The 25,601-nt window shown below is 41.6% G+C and overlaps 1 protein-coding gene across 3 annotated transcripts in view; it reads right to left on the bottom strand.

Annotated features, from left to right (window-relative positions):
- RPS6KA5 (ribosomal protein S6 kinase A5) overlaps positions 1–25,601 on the bottom strand; it is a 589,637-nt gene that overhangs the window by 379,559 nt on the left and 184,477 nt on the right. For all 3 annotated transcript variants that reach the window (XM_053697560.1, XM_053697561.1, XM_053697559.1), the window contains exons 7-8: positions 2,861–2,964; positions 2,627–2,777 (exon numbers count right to left, since the gene is read on the bottom strand). In XM_053697560.1, the coding sequence (XP_053553535.1) occupies positions 2,627–2,777; positions 2,861–2,964 (255 nt within the window). The remainder of the gene's footprint in view (positions 1–2,626; positions 2,778–2,860; positions 2,965–25,601) is intronic.

The raw sequence follows: 25,601 nt of genomic DNA, 5'->3' as shown, positions 1-25,601 counted from the left end.
CAGCACTATTTGAAAATAACAAACTCTTGATTGAATAATGAAAAACTACAGTTAAACACTAAAAAACTCTAAGCCATCTCCGTGGAGATGTTGCCTGTACAACGGCAAAGAGAATGACTGGGGTAGGCGGAGCCTAGGAGGGATCATGTGACCAGCTTTGCTGGGCTCTTTGCCATTTCCTGTTGGGGAGGAGAATATCCCACAAGTAAGGATGACGCCGTGGACCGGACACACCTATGTTGGAGAAAACAAGTTAATTCCTTGTGCAAGCTTCCAAAACTGCAAGTCTCTGACTGCAGCAAAACAAAATATCCTTTACAGTATTGCTTGTATCGGCAAACAAACACAGCAAAACTTTTAGTATTTTAAGTTTCACCAAACAGCAAACCAGTCATCCTGACTGGCTGAAAACTATTTAGCCTAAGAAAGACTTACTTTTTAAAACAGAGGAGTAGTAATCATGAGTCACACCTGAGTTTAATTGGCTCCTGCAGCTGTTGGAGTATTAGCCCACCCTGCTCTCCAAATACTAGGTGAAAACCTTCAAGCTTTGTATCCAAAAGGATACTTAAAAGAAGTGCTAAGGAATAATAGTTCACCTGACAAGAGTAGATATATCCGTTTCTACTTTAGGAATAGGTTCCTATAATCTGTATTTGCAGAATGAGGGAATTTAGTTTTTTTAAATTGGCAGAGGGAATTAAAGGAACAGCTGTCATTTAATTCCTTAAAAATTAGATCAGAAACTGAATCGGTCACAGGAAAAGTAGATGGACAGTTTGGGGGCTGTCTTAAAGATTGGCATATTTGTTTTATACACACACATTAGATAGACACATACAGGTATAGATATATATATATGTGTGTGCAGTATGTGACTACTTGTGTACCGAGCTTTTTTGTATTGCACTTTAGTTTTGTGTTCTTAGTCTTGTGCAGAGAGTCTTTCTTCTGTGCTTTTATAAAACTTATCCTTTTGCAGTTTGTGCTATTTGACTGTTTTAAACTGCTTTTGTATTTTAGACATTTCTGTTCCTTGATAACTTGTATTTATATTTAATTCTTACTAATTGGACATTTCCTTATTTTGACAAATCTTGGTTTATTTGGATTTTGTCAGACTCTTGGCTTGACTAGGTTCTCCTTAAGACATAATTTTGAAAAAGTATTTATATTGTATCTTTCTGTATTTGCCTTTTCCCATGCTTATTCTGTCCTTCATATGTTCCCCCCACGTTGATACATCTGAAGTTCCAGTGTTTCTGCTGTGTTATGTGCAATAGATGGTCCTCATTCCATGAAAGCAGCACACCAGTTACAATGAGCAGTATTGCATTTGTCTTAAGTAAATTTGGCAAAATAATCCACAGTAATTTGTTATGCTGTGAGTCTGTACAGTACCGCTTAGTTTGTCTTTCAATATTACATTTCTTTTGCATGTTTGGTTACTGAATTATGTAATTTTTTGAGAGAGAGTTCAGTCTCTTACTCTTGTATCCTACTTTACTACTGTGTGTTAAAACTTGCAGTACTTTATAAGTGAGCGTTTGGTACAAGGGGACATTTATTCCTGGTTCCACTTTACTTTAATCATTAAATTTGTTTTGTTCTCTTGGAAGTATTTGTTGAAAGCTAATCCTAGGTAGGCTCAAACGGATTTCTGAGCTGTTGAAGGCTAACATTATGCTCACTCCCGTGTAGTTATTTATCAGTCAGCATTGATTGGCTAAAATGCAAGTCGGTCAAAAGAACTGAGAAAGGGGACAGTTTGCAGAGGCTTAGATAAAAGGTCATCAAAGAGGTAAAACGTGTATTCATATAACAGTGTTGTTTATACAAAACTGGGGAATGGGTAATAAAGGTATTTATCTTTTTAAACAAACATAAACTGTCCCTTTAACTCTAAGTAGGAGCTCAATACATAAACAGCCGAATGATCACGGGATCCATTCTACCATGAGAGTTTACAATTTAAGTGGTAGTTGGAGTTAGAGTAGCTTGTGTTTAGTGCTGATTGTGGGCCATGGTCAGATAACAGGTGTGGGAGATCGTAATCAGAGGAACTAAGAGACATAGATCAGAAGCATAGAGGAGGAGTAAGCGCTAAATGATTATATAGAGATCAGGCAAGATATATAGGGTATAAGAATTTTTTTATTTGATCCTCTAATCTAGTGCAGGATAGTGGAAGGACTGGTGAAGAGGAATAACCAAGAGTAAGTGAGGTGAATATGCCCAGAGCAGCATTTAGACTAGACTGACAAGAACACCCTATTCACACTCATAAATAGAAGGCCAGGGGTTCCATCCAACCCCAGGCTAAAGGCTTTAGTTAAAAACAAATACATCTCTACACTTTTTTACATTTATACGGTTTCCTATAACCATTATGGATTTCTCCATTGTTCCTAAAACATATTTGGCTTGCAGTAGGTATGTGCATATTTTTGGAGTTTGCCAATTGTTTCTATAATACAGCATCTGGTTGGTTTTGATGTCAGATTTTTAAGTGTTTAAGTGGAGCATACAAAGATCTGTGCTGCCATATTACAGAAATCATTGCCAGATTCCAAAGGAAAAAAAAATGCACATACATAGTTTAGACTGTAGTTTAAAGCTTTCTCACCTCAAAAAAGGAATGTTTTTTTACTTCATCAGAGCCATCTGGTCCACATCCCAATCTCTTTTTGGGATCTTTCATTAAAAGATGTCGAATCAGATCTTTGACTACTTCACTCATTTCTTGAGGATATGGTGGATCATTTTTTAATATTCGTCTATATAAAAAGTAAGAAAGGAAATTAATTAACAGCTGAAACATTGCCCCAGAAGTTTACCACCACACTGTAATGCAGCATACCTAGATATATCAGCTTGGGAATTCTTTTCTCCATCAACTGTAAAAGGTGATGCCCCTGTTAATAACTCGTACATCAGAACACCTAAGCTCCACCAGTCGACTGCCTACAAAATAAAAAATAATTGATCATAACAGTGCAAATTATCTAATAACACAAAATGTATGCTTACCTGATAAATTCATTTATTTCATGATGGTGCAAGCCCACAAGCCACCTCATGTGGAATTAAAGTCCAGTCCATACAGGAGGAGGCAAAACACCCCACACAACAGAGCTTTAATCCCTCCCACTTCCCATAATTCCTTAGTCATACATATGGCCAGGAGAAAATAAAATAGTAAAGAATAAGCAGGGTAAAAGAAATACAAACCTGCACTGTCGCCAATTGTTATGGAAAAACAAGGGCAGATCTTGTGGACTCTCAACATTATAAAATAAATTCATCAGGTAAGCATACATTTCTTCTTTCATAAGATGGTGAGAGTGCATGAGCCCTAACATGTGGGATCATATACGTTGAAGTCCACAAGACCACCATGAAAATAGGGCAGGAAAAAACATTTAGGCAGGTAAAGGTAATAAACAGGCATTCAGATGAGACAGAGAGATGGGTCTACAATTTTATAATTGATGTTACAGAGAAAAAAACTTCAGGAAGGAAAGAGTAGTTTATTAAAATTGCTTTATACCGATTAAAAAAACAAACCAAAAAAAAAACAAAAAAACAGGTAAGCAGAACAACAAGACAAAGCAGAAAGCTTAAATACTCTTCTGGCCAAGGAAATAGTAAAGAGAAAGCAAGCCTTTAAAAACAGTTGAATGACCATACCATGCATAGGTCCAAATGGCTGAGCCCGAAGAATCCTGAAAATAAAGTTAAAGGGCCACTAAACCTACAAAATAATGTTAAATAATTCTGCACATAGACCAGAATTATATAACATTAGCTTAGCGCCAACTTTATACATCAAAGGATTTAAGATATATTTTATTTAAAAATTTGATTTTTCTACACGCCACTCCTGGCTCTACTGAGCGGGTCTTTCTTTTCCTACGCGCATCGCGGTGCAGCTGTCTAGTCACAGCCGGGCAGATCGCGCCATTAAACTGAATGCAGCTCGCTCCCACTACCAGACCAGAGCGGGAGCGAACTACGTTTAGTTCAATGGCGAAATCGGGCCAGTTGTGACTAAACAGCATGCCTGCGATGCCCTTAAGAAAAACAGAATTTATGTTTACCTGATAAATTTCTTTCTCCAACGGTGTGTCCGGTCCACGGCGTCATCCTTACTTGTGGGATATTCTCTTCCCCAACAGGAAATGGCAAAGAGCCCAGCAAAGCTGGTCACATGATCCCTCCTAGGCTCCGCCTACCCCAGTCATTCGACCGACGTTAAGGAGGAATATTTGCATAGGAGAAACCATATGGTACCGTGGTGACTGTAGTTAAAGAAAATAAAATATCAGACCTGATTAAAAAAACCAGGGCGGGCCGTGGGCCGGGCACACCGTTGGAGAAAGAAATTTATCAGGTAAACATAAATTCTGTTTTCTCCAACATAGGTGTGTCCGGTCCACGGCGTCATCCTTACTTGTGGGAACCAATACCAAAGCTTTAGGACACGGATGAAGGGAGGGAGCAAATCAGGTCACCTAAATGGAAGGCACCACGGCTTGCAAAACCTTTCTCCCAAAAATAGCCTCAGAAGAAGCAAAAGTATCAAACTTGTAAAATTTGGTAAAAGTGTGCAGTGAAGACCAAGTCGCTGCCCTACATATCTGATCAACAGAAGCCTCGTTCTTGAAGGCCCATGTGGAAGCCACAGCCCTAGTGGAATGAGCTGTGATTCTTTCGGGAGGCTGCCGTCCGGCAGTCTCGTAAGCCAATCAGATGATGCTTTTAATCCAAAAAGAGAGAGAGGTAGAAGTTGCTTTTTGACCTCTCCTTTTACCTGAATAAACAACAAACAAGGAAGATGTTTGTCTAAAATCCTTTGTAGCATCTAAATAGAATTTTAGAGCGCGAACAACATCCAAATTGTGCAACAAACGTTCCTTCTTTGAAACTGGTTTTGGACACAGAGAAGGTACGATAATCTCCTGGTTAATGTTTTTGTTAGAAACAACTTTTGGAAGAAAACCAGGTTTAGTACGTAAAACCACCTTATCTGCATGGAACACCAGATAAGGAGGAGAACACTGCAGAGCAGATAATTCTGAGACTCTTCTAGCAGAAGAAATCGCAACTAAAAACAAAACTTTCCAAGATAATAACTTAATATCAACGCAATGTAAGGGTTCAAACGGAACCCCCTGAAGAACTGAAAGAACTAAATTGAGACTCCAAGGAGGAGTCAAAGGTTTGTAAACAGGCTTGATTCTAACCAGAGCCTGAACAAAGGCTTGAACATCTGGCACAGCTGCCAGCTTCTTGTGAAGTAATACCGACAAGGCAGAAATCTGTCCCTTCAGGGAACTTGCAGATAATCCTTTTTCCAATCCTTCTTGAAGGAAGGATAGAATCCTAGGAATCTTAACCTTGTCCCAAGGGAATCCTTTAGATTCACACCAACAGATATATTTTTTCCAAATTTTGTGGTAAATCTTTCTAGTCACAGGCTTTCTGGCCTGAACAAGAGTATCGATCACAGAATCTGAGAATCCTCGCTTCGATAAAATCAAGCGTTCAATCTCCAAGCAGTCAGCTGGAGTGAAACCAGATTCGGATGTTCGAACGGACCCTGAACAAGAAGGTCTCGTCTCAAAGGTAGCTTCCAAGGTGGAGCCGATGACATATTCACCAGATCTGCATACCAAGTCCTGCGTGGCCACGCAGGAGCTATCAAGATCACCGACGCCCTCTCCTGCTTGATCCTGGCTATCAGCCTGGGGATGAGAGGAAATGGCGGGAACACATAAGCTAGTTTGAAGGTCCAAGGTGCTACTAGTGCATCCACTAGAGCCGCCTTGGGATCCCTGGATCTGGCCCCGTAGCAAGGAACTTTGAAGTTCTGACGAGAGGCCATCAGATCCATGTCTGGAATGCCCCACAGGTGAGTGACTTGGGCAAAGATTTCCGGATGGAGTTCCCACTCCCCCGGATGCAATGTCTGACGACTCAGAAAATCCGCTTCCCAATTTTCCACTCCTGGGATGTGGATAGCAGACAGGTGGCAGGAGTGAGACTCCGCCCAAAGAATAATTTTGGTTACTTCTTCCATCGCTAGGGAACTCCTTGTTCCCCCCTGATGGTTGATGTACGCAACAGTCGTCATGTTGTCTGATTGAAACCGTATGAACCTGGTCCTCGCAAGCTGGGGCCAGGCCTGGAGCGCATTGAATATCGCTCTCAGTTCCAGAATATTTATCGGTAGAAGAGATTCTTCCCGAGACCAAAGACCCTGAGCTTTCAGGGATCCCCAGACCGCGCCCCAGCCTATCAGACTGGCGTCGGTCGTGACAATGACCCACTCTGGTCTGTGGAACATCATCCCTTGAGACAGATTGTCCAGGGACAGCCACCAACGGAGTGAGTCTCTGGTCCTCTGATTTACTTGTATCTTCGGAGACAAGTCTGTATAGTCCCCATTCCACTGACTGAGCATGCACAGTTGTAATGGTCTTAGATGAATGCGCGCAAAAGGAACTATGTCCATCGCCGCCACCATCAACCCGATCACTTCCATGCACTGAGCTATGGAAGGAAGAGGAACGGAATGAAGTATCCGACAAGAGTCCAGAAGCTTTGTTTTTCTGGCCTCTGTTAGAAAGATCCTCATTTCTAAGGAGTCTATAATTGTTCCCAAGAAGGGAACCCTTGTTGACGGGGATAGAGAACTCTTTTCCACGTTCACTTTCCAGCCGTGAGATCTGAGAAAGGCCAGGACAATGTCCGTGTGAGCCTTTGCTTGAGGAAGGGACGACGCTTGAATCAGAATGTCGTCCAGGTAAGGTACTACTGCAATGCCCCTTGGTCTTAGCACCGCTAGAAGGGACCCTAGTACCTTTGTGAAAATCCTTGGAGCAGTGGCTAATCCGAAAGGAAGCGCCACGAACTGGTAATGTTTGTCCAGGAATGCAAACCTTAGGAACCGATGATGTTCCTTGTGGATAGGAATATGTAGATACGCATCCTTTAAATCCACCGTGGTCATAAATTGACCTTCCTGGATGGAAGGAAGGATAGTTCGAATGGTTTCCATCTTGAACGATGGGACCTTGAGAAATTTGTTTAAGATCTTGAGATCTAGGATTGGTCTGAACGTTCCCTCTTTTTTGGGAACTATGAACAGATTGGAGTAGAACCCCATCCCTTGTTCTCTTAATGGAACAGGATGAATTACTCCCATTTTTAACAGGTCTTCTACACAATGTAAGAACGCCTGTCTTTTTATGTGGTCTGAAGACAACTGCGACTTGTGGAACCTCCCCCTTGGGGGAAGTCCCTTGAATTCCAGAAGATAACCCTGGGAGACTATTTCTAGCGCCCAAGGATCCAGAACATCTCTTGCCCAAGCCTGAGCGAAGAGAGAGAGTCTGCCCCCCACCAGATCCGGTCCCGGATCGGGGGCCAATATTTCATGCTGTCTTGGTAGCAGTGGCAGGTTTCTTGGCCTGCTTTCCCTTGTTCCAGCCTTGCATTGGTCTCCAAGCCGGCTTGGCCTGAGAAGTATTACCCTCTTGCTTAGAGGACGTAGCACCTTGGGCTGGTCCGTTTTTACGAAAGGGACGAAAATTAGGTCTATTTTTTGCCTTGAAGGGCCGATCCTGAGGAAGGGCGTGGCCCTTACCCCCAGTGATATCAGAGATAATCTCTTTCAAGTCAGGACCAAACAGCGTTTTCCCCTTGAAAGGAATGTTTAGTAGCTTGTTCTTGGAAGACGCATCAGCCGACCAAGATTTCAACCAAAGCGCTCTGCGCGCCACAATAGCAAACCCAGAGTTCTTAGCCGCTAACTTAGCCAATTGCAAAGAGGCGTCTAGAGTGAAAGAATTAGCCAATTTGAGAGCATTGATTCTGTCCATAATCTCCTCATAAGGAGGAGAGTCACTATCGAGCACCTTAAGCAGTTCATCAAACCAGAAATATGCGGCAGTAGTGACAGGGACAATGCATGAAATGGGTTGTAGAAGGTAACCCTGCTGAACAAACATCTTTTTAAGCAAACCTTCTAATTTTTTATCCATAGGATCTTTGAAAGCACAACTATCCTCTATGGGAATAGTGGTGCGTTTGTTTAAAGTAGAAACCGCTCCCTCGACCTTGGGGACTGACTGCCATAAGTCCTTTCTGGGGTCGACCATAGGAAACAATTTTTTAAATATGGGGGGAGGGACGAAAGGAATACCGGGCCTTTCCCATTCTTTATTAACAATGTCCGCCACCCGCTTGGGTATAGGAAAAGCTTCTGGGAGCCCCGGCACCTCTAGGAACTTGTCCATTTTACATAGTTTCTCTGGGATGACTAAATTTTCACAATCATCCAGAGTGGATAATACCTCCTTAAGCAAAATGCGGAGATGTTCCAATTTAAATTTAAATGTAATCACATCAGATTCAGCCTGCTGAGAAATGTTCCCTAAATCAGTAATTTCTCCCTCAGACAAAACCTCCCTGGCCCCCTCAGATTGGGTTAGGGGCCCTTCAGAGATATTAATATCAGCGTCGTCATGCTCTTCAGTAACTAAAACAGAGCAGCCACGCTTACGCTGACAAGGGTTCATTTTGGCTAAAATGTTTTTGACAGAATTATCCATTACAGCCGTTAATTGTTGCATAGTAAGGAGTATTGGCGCGCTAGATGTACTAGGGGCCTCCTGAGTGGGCAAGACTCGTGTAGACGAAGGAGGGAATGATGCAGTACCATGCTTACTCCCCTCACTTGAGGAATCATCTTGGGCATCGTTGTCATTATCACATAAATCACATTTATTTAAATGAATAGGAATTCTGGCTTCCCCACATTCAGAACACAGTCTATCTGGTAGTTCAGACATGTTAAACAGGCATAAACTTGATCAGAAAGTACAAAAAACGTTTTAAAATAAAACCGTTACTGTCACTTTAAATTTTAAACTGAACACACTTTATTACTGCAATTGCGAAAAAACATGAAGGAATTGTTCAAAATTCACCAAATTTTCACCACAGCGTCTTAAAGCCTTGAAAATATTGCACACCAATTTTGGAAGCTTTAACCCTTAAAATAACGGAACCGGAGCCGTTTTATTAAATCAAAATACCCAGAATAAATGATTCCTCAAGGCTAAATAAGTGTTAATATCAATCGATTTAGCCCAAAAAAAGTCTACAGTTTAAATAAGCCCTTGTGAAGCCCTTATTTACAATCGTAATAAACATGGCTTACCGGATCCCATAGGGAAAATGACAGCTTCCAGCATTACATCGTCTTGTTAGAATGTGTCATACCTCAAGCAGCAAGAGACTGCAAACTGTTCCCCCAACTGAAGTTAATTGCTCTCAACAGTCCTGTGTGGAACAGCCATGGATTTTAGTTACGGTTGCTAAAATCATTTTCCTCATACAAACAGAATTCTTCATCTCTTTTCTGTTTCTGAGTAAATAGTACGTACCAGCACTATTTGAAAATAACAAACTCTTGATTGAATAATGAAAAACTACAGTTAAACACTAAAAAACTCTAAGCCATCTCCGTGGAGATGTTGCCTGTACAACGGCAAAGAGAATGACTGGGGTAGGCGGAGCCTAGGAGGGATCATGTGACCAGCTTTGCTGGGCTCTTTGCCATTTCCTGTTGGGGAAGAGAATATCCCACAAGTAAGGATGACGCCGTGGACCGGACACACCTATGTTGGAGAAAGAAAGACCGGCTTAGTAGAGCCAGGAGCGGCGTGTAGAAAAATCCAATTTTGAATTAAAATATATCTGAAATCCTTTGATCTTTAAAGTTGGTGCTAAGCTAATGTTATATAATTCTGCACTATGTGCAGAATTATATAACATTATTTAGAAGGTTTACTGGCCCTTTAAGTTTCCATGGAGGGAATGCGGACCTGATAACTGGTCTTATCATGACCATTGCTTAAACAAAGGCTTGAATGTCACAATCTCAAAATCTCATTGTGGTACAAGACTACAAGGGCATACATTTGGCATTTAAGGCAACTGGCTGATAAACCATTATCTAGACCATCCTGCAAAAATTGAAAAAGTTCTAATGGCAATTCTAAGATACAAATCAGAAAGATTTTTTTAATTTTTAAATGTAGTGATATGATGTGATATGAAATAGGTATTGTAACAGGCTTTCTGGTCTGAAATCAAAGTGACTAACACTTGATCAGGTGCTCAATCATGCTGTCAAAATAAGAGATTTGAGGTTTTGATGGAAGAAGGGATGAAGAACCTTCTTGTGAGGAAGACATCAATTCTGACTAGAGGATATTTTTACCAGATCTGCATACCAAGCACAATGATGTTATGCCAGAGCAATTAGAATCACGGAGGTTCTCTCCTGTTTCATCCTGGCTATTATCCTGGATAACAAAAGAAAAGTATGAAAGATGTAAATCAGACTGAAAGACCAGGGAACCACTAGTACATCTATTAGAGTCCACTTGTTGATCTCTAGAACTCTGACAAACAGACTGCTGTCATAACAGGGATGAACTCTGCATGAAGTTGACAGGTACCCTTCAACTCCAAAGTGGTCAAACTCTTTTTAAGAAAAAAGAATATGCCGGCTACTCGCAACAGTCAAAAAAACGAAGTCTTTATTATCCATTAAAACATGAGGACGGTAGCAAAAACACACATATGGAGGGGGCTCATCTGTTCTTACGCGTTTCATGCCCGTAGGTGCTTAGAACTCATAGAATAGAGCAGTGCTTTCCAAACTGTGTGTCGGGACACACTAGTGTGTCGGCAGCAGTGTGTAGGTGTGTCCCTGCTTCAGCACAAATTTTTAAAAAATTTTTTTTTTTTTGGTTTCTGACTTTCCGCCTGCCTGCTACGCATATCACATGATTGATACCTTGTGGATCACAGATCATCTTAACCAATTGGCGCAGCTCAGTGGGAACAAACTATTCCCATTGGCGGCACATTGGCTCCTGACTGCACGTGTAGTCTGCTTAATTGGCTCGTGACTGCAAGTGTAGTCAGTGAGTGGGGCAGCAGTGTGTTTGTAGTGTGGGCAGTAGTCAATCAGACTCACCGAGCTCTGAGGGCGGCAGCTTAAACGCTGAGCTGAAGTCAGAAGTCAGTGGGGTTTTTTTGCAACTAGCTCCCAGTAGTGCATTGCTGCTCCTGCTCTTGATATATGAATAGGAAGTGGAAACTTAAAAATGCTTGATGATGAAATGTGAGTGTCTTTATCTAATATTCAACCAAATATATATTGTGTTCATCCCATCAACCTCATGCATCCCATTAAAATAGTAAGTAGCTATTAGTGATATTAAACTTTTTTTTAATTCTTGCACATACATACTGTTACTTGTAAATACATTTAGTTATTATATCATTTATGTATGTGTCCGTATCTCTTAAAACAAGTTAGTTTAACCTCCTATTTGCTAGTACAACTGAATTAATTACTGTGTCGCGAAATGATGTAGGTCTAAAAAGTGTGTCACCAACATGAAAAGTTTGGAAAGCTCTGGAATAGAGGTTCTATGAGTAAGCGCCTACGGGCGTGAAACGCGTAAGAACAGCTGAGCCCCTCCATATGTGTGTTTTTGCTACCGTCCTCATGTTTCAATGGATAATAAAGACTTCGTTTTTTGACTGTTGCGAGTAGCCGGGATATTTTTTTTTCTTACTGTATGCTTGCGGCTGTCCTCTGCTAATTTGTCATTGCTGGCTCCACTCCTCCCCTCACCTTGGCGTGCTTCTGGCTCATCCACGCGCAAGAATTCTGCAGCGGCACTTCCGCTTTTCCCTTTCATCGTCAAACTCTTTTTACTTTCCGGGAAGCCAACTGCACCCCAACCCAGTGAGTTGGTGTCCATGGTAGTTAATACCCATTTCAGACCGAGAAAAGAGGCTCCCTGATACAAGAATTGGAAAGCCTGCCAATAAGTTATAAAATGACTTGTATTGAACCTAAAGAGATCCGAGACCGATTGTTGTAATCTCTATTCCACTGTTGCAACACTTGAAACTGCAAAGAACATAAGCAGAATCTGCAAAACGTATGGTATGTGAAGCCACTACCATGAGACCAACTACTTCCATTCATTAAAGCAGTATTGGAAGAAGAGTTTGATAAAGAAGAGCACAGGGCTTTCACAATATGAGTCTGTAATAGATATTCTCATTGTTACAGAGTCTATGATGATGCCCTGATAGGCAACCATGCGAACAAAGGAGCTGAAGAACTGTGTTTGCATGTTTCTGAGCCATCTGAGAAGAAGCAGCCTATACCAGAATGTTGTCTAAGTAAAAAGATACTGCTGAGCCCTAAGCTTTCACTACAGACAAAAGTGCTCAAAGAATCTTTGAGAAGATTCTTGGTGCTGATGCCAAACCAAAAGGTATAAATTAGAAAGGCAAATCTGTGAAATCTCGTATGATCCCTGTAAATAGATGTGCAAATAACATCTTTCAAGGTTATTTGTAACAATGAAAAGGTTTTAATAGAACCCCTAAATCTGTTTCCCCAAGGGGACCAGAGTAATCACTCCCATGACATCTACGTCTATTACACATGCCAAGAAAGCTCAGTCTTTTAAAGAATTTTTGGAGCATGAAAAAGGAGGAATCTTCCTCAAGGATGGCGAGACTGAAAGCCTATGCTGTACACCTAGGAAATTATGTTCAATACCCAAAGATCTTGAACAGATTTTTCCCAGGCCTCATGAAAAAGGTTCAGTCTGGCGCCCCCTCAGAACTGGGTTGGGGCCACACCTTCATGCGGACGTGAAGGAAGAAACAGGCTTTTTGGACTTATTCCAAAAGGAATTAGGCTTCTACATGGACTTGGAGGTGTCTGACATCTGAGACACTGCGTTTTGGAACGACAAAAGGAGTGAAATTGTCTAGCAGACTTAACAATGAGCTTACTTTTTGGGGGATTATTTGGGGGTTATTTTGGCTTGTGGCAGGAAAGCTCTTTTACCTCTAGTGTCTCTTAGCAATGATAGAATCGAGTCTGCACCACATAAGATCTTTCCCTGAACTGGCAGGGAAAATAGATCGTTTTTGTAAACTATATCAGCAGAAAATTATTTCAGCCATAAAGCTCTTCAAACCAGAAAAGTCTTAGCAGCACTCTTAGTATTAATGCAAATTATTTCAACAGGTGCATGAAAAATATCACACTCTTGGTCAACCTCAAATGATCCTAAATTTAATCAAGGGACACTTGCAGGGAAATAAGGTCAGAGATGTTGTCACATTATACTGCAATAGCTGAAGATATGCAGGATACACTAACAACTGGACAAAACATATAGCCTGCCAGCTGAAAGGTTCTCCTGAGGAAACCTTAAAGTTTTCTGTCCATCGGACATTTAAAAGTTGTGCTGTCCTCTAAAGTACTGGTAGTCCGCTTAGTCAAAGCAGAAATAGCACTGTCCATCTTTGGAATAGTTTCCCAAACCTATAATTTTTCAAAGGGTAAAGGGAACATGTTTTTGAATTTGGGAACAAAGGGAATGTCTGATTGGTTCCATTTCTTGCTAATTATCTCAGAAACCAGAAAGGGGATAGCTTTTCTGGGGTTGCAATAAAGAACTTAATGAATCTTTTTTAAAGATAGTTTGTCTGCAGGTGGGCAGTTCTCAATCTGTAAGGCAAGAAAAAAAACTTTCTGCATGGAACATATATGTGCTCCAATAAGAAATGAAGAGACACACCTTCTGCTATTTCGAGGGTCATGGGTTTCTGAATAATCGTCCTCAGTTGAGGAGGTGAATTCTAATTCAATTATACTCCTCAATGGTACTGTGTACCTAGACAGGTCGCACCTTAGGGATGTCCCAGATGAGCCCAGTGCCTGCAAAGGGTTCTCTCCTTTATATGCATATGTGTTTAATTGGTAGAAAGATGAAAGCCGTCAGTTGTGAAATTGCAGAGTGAATGTACTATTTTATGTTAGGAGGCAGGTCTGTAGAAATATCCAGTGGATAACATGGTGGATAACAAACACCGCAGTACTCTGCTAAAAATGAAACACTGCATAAACATGTCTTGCAATAGACACTTCCTTACATAGCAAATACATATGAGAAGGGGTTTAATTATTCAGTAGATCACCCTTCTAAGGGAACAACCATATGTCCTAAGAGTTGCGCCAGTTTGCTCCATGATGATTTAGAATAGAAAGGAAAGGCAAGTATCTAAAATTGGATTGCAGCACAGAAATAAAGTATAACAGGCACAGAAAGGGTTAACACCCTCAGGGCAACAGAAAAAATGTGTACTGTCTCTTTAAGAGAAGAAAATGTACTTTAATATATACATATATATATGAATTTGAGCCAAATGGTTAAATAAATATAAATAATTGCAAATCTATTGTTATTAAGGGTTCTTACCACTCTAAAGCTCTGGAAAAATTGCAGTGTGTCAAAGATGGCCACCGTCTATTGGGGGGGGGGGGGGGAAAGAGGACCAGAGCCCAGTTTTGTGTGTGGTCTGCACAGAAGGAAGTTCAGAAACTTCTGAAGACGAGCTTCCCAGCTTCAGAAATGTTTCTGATCACCTGAGAGCCTGCTGAAAATTTAGGACCAGGGCTCTGATATGTTCTAAAAACTTGCACCGCAAAATTTAAAGAAAAAGGACCTCAATTTTACCGTTAATGAGTAAGTGTCCAAAAGTGCCTAAAACTGTATGCATCTGATGTATAACTATAGCTACAAGTTTTGTAAATAACGTGTACAAGTTCATGCTAATAGCCTGTGGGCTATGTGAGTGCAATTAACTACTTACCTGTCAGCACTCACTATACTGTACTTACCAAGCTGCAAGGGACCTGCTTTCAGTAAAATAGCTCATCCTGAGTATTACCCACTAACACAGGATTCTAAGGAAGGAGAACTTTAATGTACCAACAGGAATAGTCTGCAGGACAAGCCCCAGCAACACCTGTAGCAGGCAAGTGACAAACTCCCAAGGGAGAATTACTCTAACTGCTAATATGTACTCCTTTACACACCTCTGTCCTATTCTGAGGGGAATAATGGGTCTAACATTGGTCTGAGAACCCCTTTCAATCACCTTCAGTTGATCAGCACTACACGTTTCACCATCACTCCTTGCTGAACAGTGACGTGCAGTAATAGGAGGCAGGGGAGGCAGTGCCTCCCCTGTCCAATGAGAGAAAAAAGATTTTAATTCATATTTATTAAAAAAAAAAGTGTTTGTTACTTCATTAATATTTTGTCCACGCCCACCCTCACCCCAAGGGTACCCCCCCACCCCCATGGCGATACTCATTGTGCAAAATATTCACTATCCATATTCCATTGTTGCGCAGTTATGAGGCAGTGAGCCGCTCCACTGCCCTCCATTAATTGCGCAACATGGATCTGGAGCTGCGCCATCCACTGGTGACTCTTCGGGCCCTGATACAAGCTCCAATGGAGGCGGTTCTCAAAACCGCCTACATGATGAGCTAGGTCACTTCAGCCAATCACAGCTTCAGCAGCACTGCGGGGAGGCGTGCCTGCTGGGCTGCTGATTGACAGGTGTGGGCCATGTGACCATTTTGACGTGTCACATTGAGCGCGCTGACAGATCTACTGGCGGGAAGACTCAGTGTCAGTAGTGGAGGGAGCTGCTGAGAGAGTCTTGTGCATGCGTGCCGCTGACCACTGCTGCCTAGTGCCTACTGCCCCAGTTGTTGTGTGGCTGTCTGGTGGACTAGTGTGGACCAGGACTAGTCACGGAGGAGTTGCTGCCAGTGCCTGCCCACTGCCTGGAGGAGACTGAAGTCAGACTCAGGAGGAGCCGGAGCGGAGGACTACGGAGGACTGCCTAATAGTGCCAGACTCAGTGCCATTGACTGACTACCCTGGACCTGGAAAACACCGGTAACTGTAAGTAGTGATCGAGAGTAAATGCCCTGGGGCAGCCTGGCCAGAGTGAGGTGTGTGGCTACTAGTGTAGAATTCAGACATGCTGGAGATACACAATGTGTTGGCAGGGCACCCACAACACTGCAACGTTCCATCAGGTATACTTTTATATTGGCCATGCTGTGCTCACTACTCAGGGCAGGTCCGGTGCAACTGCAAACTGCTGTCTGCCACACTCTGCATCCATTAACCCCTGCAGTAGTACGAGGAGCCCAATTAGTATACAGCTACAGACAGCGTGTCAGTGACAGAATGATTTGTGAGTAATTTACTTACAATAGTCAGCTAATCATTTTTTTTCTAACAACTTGGTTAGTAAATCACTCACAAATCATCCTGTCACTGACACGCTGTCTGTAGCTGTATACTAATTGGGCTCCTTGTACTACTGCAGGGGTTAATGGATGCAGAGTGTGGCAGAGAGCAGGTGTGTAGACTAAGAGAACATAATCATCTTAATGTATTATTTTGAAAGATCACCTGATCTCCCCCACAGCAGTCATCAGTGAGTGCACGGAATCTTTTTACACTGGTGCTGCTGCAGGAAACATGTGGGTGGAGCTCAGCTTAGACAAGAGGTAACACTGGAGTTAGCTGTGAGTGAGTATCAGTAACTCATATATTGTTGTCAGGGCTATAGAGGTCTGAAGCTTCCCACAGTACCTAGTCTGCTCTTTATAGTCTCCCCTCCTCCCTGCTCTCATTTCCCCCATTCCTTCTCAGGGCTGTGTTGTATCTGTCTTCCTGCTGGTAGATATGGCTGCTGTGCAGAGCATGTTTACTGAAGGGAAATCACATGGGAAAAGGGTTTCTGAGGGTAGTGGGTTGGGGATTCCTATTTAAAAATAGATATTGTCTTTACTGAGTCAGCAGCTGCTTGTATTATAGTAATCCTTTAAGACAACTCCAATGCTTCTGTCTAAAAATATGAGGTTGCCTATATGTGTATGTTTTCCCACAGTACTTGTGTTTTTTTATATAAAGTGACATATTGAGATGTAAGGGAGTTGAGAGAATCAGTGTATCTGTGTTTTGTATCTGTATGAGTGTGTGTGCGTGCATCTATATGTATGAGAGTGTCTGTGCATCTATATGTATGAGAATGTGTGTGCATCTATATGTATGAGAATGTGTGTGCATCTATATGTATGAGAATGTGTGTGCATCTATATGTATGAGAGTGTGCGCGCATCTGGATGAGAGTGTGCGCGCATCTGGATGAGAGTGTGCGCGCATCTGGATGAGAGTGTGCGCGCCTCTGGATGAGAGTGTGCGCGCCTCTGGATGAGAGTGTGCGCGCCTCTGGATGAGAGTGTGCGCGCCTCTGGATGAGAGTGTGCGCGCCTCTGGATGAGAGTGTGCGCGCCTCTGGATGAGAGTGTGCGCGCCTCTGGATGAGAGTGTGTGTGCGCCTCTGGATGAGAGTGTGTGTGCGCCTCTGGATGAGAGTGTGTGTGCGCCTCTGGATGAGAGTGTGTGTGCGCATCTGGATGAGAGTGTGTGTGCGCATCTGGATGAGAGTGTGTGTGCGCATCTGGATGAGAGTGTGTGTGAGAATCTGGATGAGAGTGTGTGTGCGCATCTGGATGAGAGTGTGTGTGCGCATCTGGATGAGAGTGTGTGTGCGCATCTGGATGAGAGTGTGTGTGCGCATCTGGATGAGAGTGTGTGTGCATCTGGATGACAGTGTGTGACTGTGTACATCTGTATGAGTGTGTGTGTGCATCTGTATGAGAGTGTGACACTGTGCGCATCTGTATGAGAGTGTGCGTACATCTGTATGAGTGTGTGTGCGTGCATCTGTATGAGTGTGTGTGTGTGTGCATCTGTATGAGTGTGTGTGTGTGTGTGCATCTGTATGAGTGTGTGTGTGTATGAGAGTGTGTGTGTGTATGAGAGTGTGTGTGCATCTGCATGAGAGTGTGTGTGCATCTGCATGAGAGTGTGTGTGCATCTGCATGAGAGTGTGTGTGCATCTGCATGAGAGTGTGTGTGCATCTGTATGAGAGTGTGTGTGCATCTGTATGAGAGTGTCTGTGCATCTATATGTATGAGAATGTGTGTGCATCTGGATGAGAGTGTGTGTGCATCTGGATGAGTGTGTGTGCATCTATATGTATGAGAGTGTGTGTGCATCTGGATGAGAGTGTGTGTGCATCTGGATGAGTGTGTGTGCATCTATATGTATGAGAGTGTTTGTGTGCATCTGTATGAGTGTGTGTGCATCTATATGTATGAGAGTGTGACACTGTGCGCATCTGTATGAGAGTGTGCGTGCATCTGGATGAGTGTGTGTGCATCTGTATGAGTGTGTGTGCATCTATATGTATGAGAGTGTGTGTGCATCTGGATGAGTGTGTGTGCATCTATATGTATGAGAGTGTTTGTGTGCATCTGTATGAGTGTGTGTGCATCTATATGTATGAGAGTGTGACACTGTGCGCATCTGTATGAGAGTGTGCGTGCATCTGTATGAGAGTGTGCGCGCATCTGCATGAGAGTGTGCGCGCATCTGCATGAGAGTGTGCGCGCATCTGCATGAGAGTGTGCGCGCATCTGCATGAGAGTGTGCGCGCATCTGCATGAGAGTGTGCGCGCATCTGCATGAGAGTGTGCGCGCATCTGCATGAGAGTGTGCGCGCATCTGCATGAGAGTGTGCGCGCATCTGCATGAGTGTGTGTGCGCGCATCTGCATGAGTGTGTGTGCGCGCATCTGCATGAGTGTGTGTGCGCGCATCTGCATGAGTGTGTGTGCGCGCATCTGCATGAGAGTGTGCGCGCTTCTGCATGAGAGTGTGCGCGCATCTGCATGAGAGTGTGCGCGCATCTGCATGAGAGTGTGCGCGCATCTGCATGAGAGTGTGCGCGCATCTGCATGAGAGTGTGTGCGCATCTGGCTTCTCCTTTTACAAATAAGGCAAGTTGGAGTTTGACTACTGGAGAATAGCTGCAGTTAAAAGGATGTTAATTTGTTTTAAAACGTTAAAGGAACACAACATGTTTCTTTTATGTTTCAGATAGAACATACAATATTAAAGACTTTTACATTTTACTTATGTTATCCAATTTGCTTTTTTCTTTTAGTATCCTTTGAAAAGCATACCTAGGTAGGCTAAGGATCAGTAATGCACTACTGGGAGCATCTGGTGAGTGGTGGTTTCACATATATGCCTCTTGTCATTGGCTCATTTAATGTGTTCAGTTAGCTCCCAGTTGTGCATTGCTGCATATCCTTCAACAAAGGATAACAATAGAATGAAACAAATGTACTAATAGCCTCACTAGCCTATGACCTCACCGCACGTCACTGTTGCTGAAGGCAAAACATTGACTAAGGCAGTGTTTTTCAACCAGTGTGCCGTGGCACACTAGTGTGCCGTGAGAGATCCTCAAGTGTGCCACGGCAGACTGACAACAGTGTGACATATTTTTTAAACCTTGCTTGTTTTTTACTCCCAGTGCAGGGGTAGTTTGTAGGAGGCATGGCATAACATCACAATACATACAGTATGTGTGTGTGTGTGTGTGTGTATGTGTATATATATATATGCTGTATTAGGCTACAATGTGTGATTTTTTTTAAATTTTGGGATGGTGGTGTGCCACAGGATATTTTAAAGTAAAAAAGTGTGCCACGGCAAAAAAAAGGTTAAAAATCACTGGACTAAGGAATCATGGGAAAGTGGCAGTGACTAAAGCTCTGTTGTGTGAAGTTTAGCCTCCTCCTGTAGAACTGGACTTTAATCCCACATGTGACGGCTCTTGGACTCTCAACATCTATTGAAAGAAATGTATATTTAAACTCCCCAGTTAAAAACCCCTTATTCACTTTAAATTAAAGCAAATGTAGAAGAAAATTATTCCCAACTAAATGATTAAAGAAAAACGTCAATAGCTTACTATTTTAATGCCTTTTTCAATATAAGGTGTGTTCTTAAAAACAAAAACACACAACTTGATTGCCTATTACATTGCTCCCATGTGTCAATCTCAGATTATACTTAACCTGTAATTGGTGTGCAAAGGAAAGCAATAGCAAGTACATGCTGGGCACAAGCCAATCAGTCAAAGCGATTTTAGGTTGCAAGATAAACATAAACAGAGCATGTGCACAAAGTACAGATAACTTTTTTTTCTTCCATGTAATTGGCAAGAGTCCATGAGCTAGTGACATATGGGATATACAATCCTACCAGGAGGGGCATTGTTTCCAAAACCTCAAAATGCCTATAAATACACCCCTCACCACACCCACAATTCAGTTTTACAAACTTTGCCTTCTATGGAGGTGGTGTAGTAAGTTTGTGCTAAGATTTCTACGTTGATATGCACTTCTCAGCATTGTTGAAGCCCGAATCCTCTCAGAGTACAGCGGGACGTGAAGGGAGTATCGCTTATTGAATATGATGATTTCCCTAACGGGGTCTATTTCATAGGTTCTCTGTTATCGGTCGTACAGATTCATCTCCTACCTCCCTTTTCAGATCGACGATATATTCTCAATTTACCATTACCTCTACTAATAACTGTTTTAGTACTGGTTTGGCAATCTGCTATATGTTGATGGGTGTCTTTTGGTAAGTAGGTTTTTTATTACTTAAGACACCTCAGCTATGGTTGGGCACTTTAGAACTTTATATAAATGCATAAATATATGTATTGTACTTATATTTGCCATGAGTCAGGTTCATGAATTTCCTTCTGCAGACTGTCAGTTTCATATTTGGGGAATATAAACATTTTTTTAAGAAATGTATTTCTTACCTGGGGTTTAGTCTTTTTTTTCAATTGACTACTTCTTGCAAATTGCGGGTGGTATTAGGCCCGCGGGTGCGTCAAATGCTAAACTTTATTGCGTCATTCTTGGCGCGAAAATATTTTTGACGCAACTTCATCATTTCCGGCGTCATACTTGACACCGAGACATTTCACACGGCTACGTCATTAGTGACGCGAGTGTGTCATTTCCGGTTATTTTTGGTACCAAAAAAAGTTTAAGTTACGTTGTGCGTCATACTTGGCGCCAAACTTTTTCATTACAGGTTGCCCTCGGTTTACAACGGTTCAATTTACACCGTTTCCGAATAACAACCTTTTTTCCAGTCATGTGACTGCTATTGAAAAGCATTGAGAAGCAGTGCATTTATTAAAATAGCCAGTAGGTGGAGCTGCCCGCTTGTGTTGCAGCAAAGCCAAGCAAGCTGAAATTAATCAGTTTAACCAGACCAGAGCTATCGAGCAGATTTCAAAGGAACAAGATCTTCCTGGCTATAAATCAGTCCAGATTGGAATACATAGAAAGAACTGTTTTCAGAAAAATGAAAGTAAAGTCTGTGTTGTGTGATTATTTTATTAGGTTTATAATGCTGTTTAGAAAATGTTTTTGTTCATTTAACTTAATTATATATTCTGTGTTGTGTGATTATTTTATTAGGTTTATCATGCTGTTTAGCATTTAAAGTCTTCATTTCAAAGCTTTTAAAATAATGTATTAGGTGTTACTTATGATAATTTTGAGAGGGGCCTGGAACCTAACTCCCCATTGACTTACATTATAAACTAAGTTTCAATTTACAACTGTTTCGATTTACAACCATTCCTACTGGAACCTAACCCCAGCGTAAACTGAGGGCTACCTGTATTTCAATACCCCATGAATGTTTGCCTCCTGCTTTTTACTCTATCAGAGGCCTATGCTATTTGCATTTTTTCCCATTCCTGAAACTGTCATATAAGGAAATAGATAATTTTGCTTTATATGTTTTTTTCTCTTACATTGTGCAAGATGTCTCAATCTGATCCTGTCTCAGATGTTTCTGCTGGAACATTGATGTCTGACATCGGTTCTACCAAAGCTAAGTGCATTTGTTGTAAAATTGTGGAAATTATTTCGCCGAATGTCATTTGTAATAGTGGTCATGATAAACTTTTACATGCAGATAGTGTATCCATCAGTAATAGTACATTGCCAGTTGCAGTTCCTTCAACTTCTTATGTGCATGATATACCTGTAAATTTTAAAGAATTTGTTTCTGATTCTATCCTGAAGGCTTTTTCTGCATTTCCACCTTCTAATAAACGTAAAAGGTCTTTTAAAACTCCTCATTTAGTTGATGAAATTTTAAATGATCAACAACATAATAATTTATCCTCTTCTGATGAGGATCTATCTGATACAGAAGATCCTTCCTCAGACATTGATACTGACAAATCTACTTATTTATTTAAAATAGAGTATATGCGTTCTTTATTAAAAGAAGTGTTAATTACTTTGGATATTGAGGTAACCAGTCCTATTGATGTTCAGTCTAATAAACGTTTAAATGCTGTTTTTAAACCTCCTGTGGTTTCTCCAGGGGTTTTTCCTATTCCTGAGGCTATTTCGGATATGATTTCTAGGGAATGGAATAAGCCAGGAACTTCTTTTATTCCTTCTTCAAGGTTTAAAAAATGGTATCCTTTACCAGCAAAATCTATAGCGTTTTGGGGAAAAAATCCCCAAAGTTGATGGGGCTATTTCTACTCTTGCTCAACGTAACACTATTCCTATGGAAGATAGTACTTCCTTTAAGGATCCTTTAGATAGGAAGCTTGAATCTTATCTAAGGAAGGCCTATTTATATTCAGGTCATCTTTTCAGACTTGCAATTTCTTTGGCCGATGTTGCAGCTGCATCAACTTTCTGGTTGGAGAATTTAGCGCAACAATAATTGGATTCTGACATATCTAGCATTATTCGCTTACTGCAACATGCTAATCATTTTATTTGTGATGCCATTTTTGATATTATCAAAATTGATGTTAGATCCATGTCTTTAGCTATATTAGATAGAAGAGCTTTGTGGCAAAAATCTTGGAATGCTGATATGACATCTAAATCTAGATGGCTATCTCTTTCCAAGGTAATAATTTATTTGGTTCTCAGTTGGATTCTATTATTTCAAGGGAGTTTTTCTGCCTCAGGACAAAAAACCTGAGGGTAAATCTAAGGCTTCTAACTGTTTTCGTTCCTTTCGTCAGAATAAGGAACAAAAACTCAATCCTCCCCCCAAGGAATCTGCTTCCAATTGGAAGCCTTCCTCAAATTGGAATAAATCCAAGCCATCTTGGAAACCAAAGTCAGTCCCTAAGTACGCATGAAGGTGCAGCCCTCATTCCAGCTCAGCTGGTAGGGGGCAGATTAAGGTTTTTCAAGGATATTTGGATAAAATCTGTCCAAAATCAATGGATTCAGAGCATTGTCTCTCAAGGGTATCGAATAGGATTCAGAATAAGACCTCCTGTGAGAAGATTTTTTTCTCTCACGTATCCCAGTAAATCCAGTAAAAGCTCAGGCTTTCCTGAAGTGTGTTGCAGACCTGGAATCTTCAGGGGTAATCATGCCAGTTCCTCCTCAGGAACAAGGTTTGGGGTTTTATTCAAACCTATTCATTGTACCAAAGAAAGAAAATTTATTCAGACCAGTTCTGGATCTGAAAATTTTGAATCGTTATGTAAGAGTACCAACTTTCAAGATGGTGACTATAAGGACTATTCTGCCTTTTGTTCAGCGAGGACATTATATGTCCACAATAGACTTGCAGGATGCATACCTTCATATTCCAATTCATCCAGAACACTATCAGTTTCTGAGTTTCTATTTTCTAAAGAAGCATTACCAATTTGTTGCTCTTCCATTTGGCCTAGCAACAGCTCCAAGAATCTTTTTCAAGGTTCTGGGTGCCCTACTATCTGTAATCAGAGAACAGGGTATTGCGGCGTTTCCTTATTTGGACGATATCTTGGTACTAGCTCAGTCTTTACGTACTGCAGAATCTCACACGAATCAACTAGTGTTGTTTCTTCGGAAACATGGTTGGAGGATCAATTTACCAAAAAGTTTCTTGATTCCTCAGACAAGGGTCACCTTTTTAGGCTTCCAGATAGAGACAGAGTCATGGACACTGAATCTAACAGACAAGAGACGTTTAAAATTGGTTGCAGCCTGCCGGCACCTTCAGTCTCAATTATTCCCTTCAGTGGCTATGTGCATGGAAGTTTTAGGTCTCATGAATGCAGCATCGGACGCGATCCCCTTTGCTCGTTTTCACATGAGACCTCTTCAGCTTTGTATGCTGAATCAATGGTGCAAGGATTATACAAAGATATCACAATTAATATCCTTGAATCCCAATGTACGACACTCTCTGACATGGTGGATAGATCACCACCGTTTAGTCCAAGGGGCTTCTTTTGTTCGGCCAACCTGGACTGTGATCACAACAGATGCGAGTCTTTCAGGTTGGGGAGCTGTTTGGGGATCTCTGACAGCACAAGGGGTTTGAAAATCTCAAGGGGCGAGATTACCAATAAATATTTTAGAACTCCGTGCAATTCTCAGAGCTCTTCAGTTTTGGCCTCTGCTAAAGAGAGAACCGTTCATTTGTTTTCAGACAGACAATATCACAACAGTGGTTTATGTCAATCATCAGGGTGGGACTCACAGTCCCCAAGCTATGAAAGAAGTATCTCAGATACTTGTTTGGGCGGAATCCAGCTCCTGTCTAATCTCTGCGATGCATATCCCAGGTGTAGACAATTGGGAGGCGGATTATCTGAGCCGCCAGACTTTACATCCAGGGGAGTGGTCTCTCCATCCAGTGTGTTTTCTCAGATTGTTCAGATGTGGGGGCTTCCAGAGATCAATCTCATGGCCTCTCATCTAAACAAGAAACTTCCCAGATACCTGTCCAGGTCTAGGGATGTTCAGGCGGAAGCAGTGGATGCGCTGACACTTCCTTGGTGTTATCATCCTGCTTACATTTTCCCGCCTCTAGTTCTCCTTCCAAGAGTGATCTCCAAAATCATCATGGAACAATCATTTGTGTTGCTGGTGGCTCCTGCATGGCCACACAGGTTTTGGTATGCGGATCTGGTTCGGATGTCCAGTTGCCCGCCTTGGCCACTTCGGTTACGGCCAGACCTACTATCTCAAGGTCCGTTTTTCCATCAGGATCTCAAATCATTAAATTTGAAGGTATGGAAATTGAACGCTTAGTACCAAGTCATAGAGGTTTCTCTGACTCAGTGATTAATACTATGTTACAAGCTCGTAAATCTGTCTCTAGAAAGATTTATTATAGAGTTTGGAAGACTTACATTTCATGGTGTTCTTCTCATACATTCTCCTGTCATTCTTTTAGAATTCCTAGAATTTTACAGTTTCTTCAGGATGGTTTGGATAAGGGTTTGTCTGCAAGTTCCTTGAAAGGACAAATCTCCGCTCTTTCTGTTTTATTTCACAGAAAGATTGCTATACTTCTTGATATACACTGTTTTGTACAGGCTTTAGTTCGTATTAAGCCTGTTATTAAATCAATTTCTCCTCCTTGGAGTCTTAATTTGGTTCTGAAGGCTTTACAGGCTCCTCCATTTGAACCTATGCATTCTTTGGACATTAAACTACTTTCTTGGAAAGTGTTGTTCCTTTTGGCCATCTCTTCTGCTAGAAGAGTTTCTGAGCTATCTGTTCTTTCTTGTGAGTCTCCTTTTCTAATTTTTCATCAGGATAAGGCAGTTTTGCGGACTTCTTTTCAATTTTTACCTAAGGTTGTGAATTCTATCAACATTAGTAGAGAAAACATAATTTATGCTTACCTGATAAATTTATTTATCTTGTGGTGTATCCAGTCCAC

This window comes from Bombina bombina, chromosome 1 (genome assembly GCF_027579735.1).
Source record: "Bombina bombina isolate aBomBom1 chromosome 1, aBomBom1.pri, whole genome shotgun sequence".
Taxonomy (NCBI): domain Eukaryota; kingdom Metazoa; phylum Chordata; class Amphibia; order Anura; family Bombinatoridae; genus Bombina; species Bombina bombina.
Note: the sequence above shows the minus strand (reverse complement) of the source record. Positions and strands in the feature narration are given on the sequence as shown.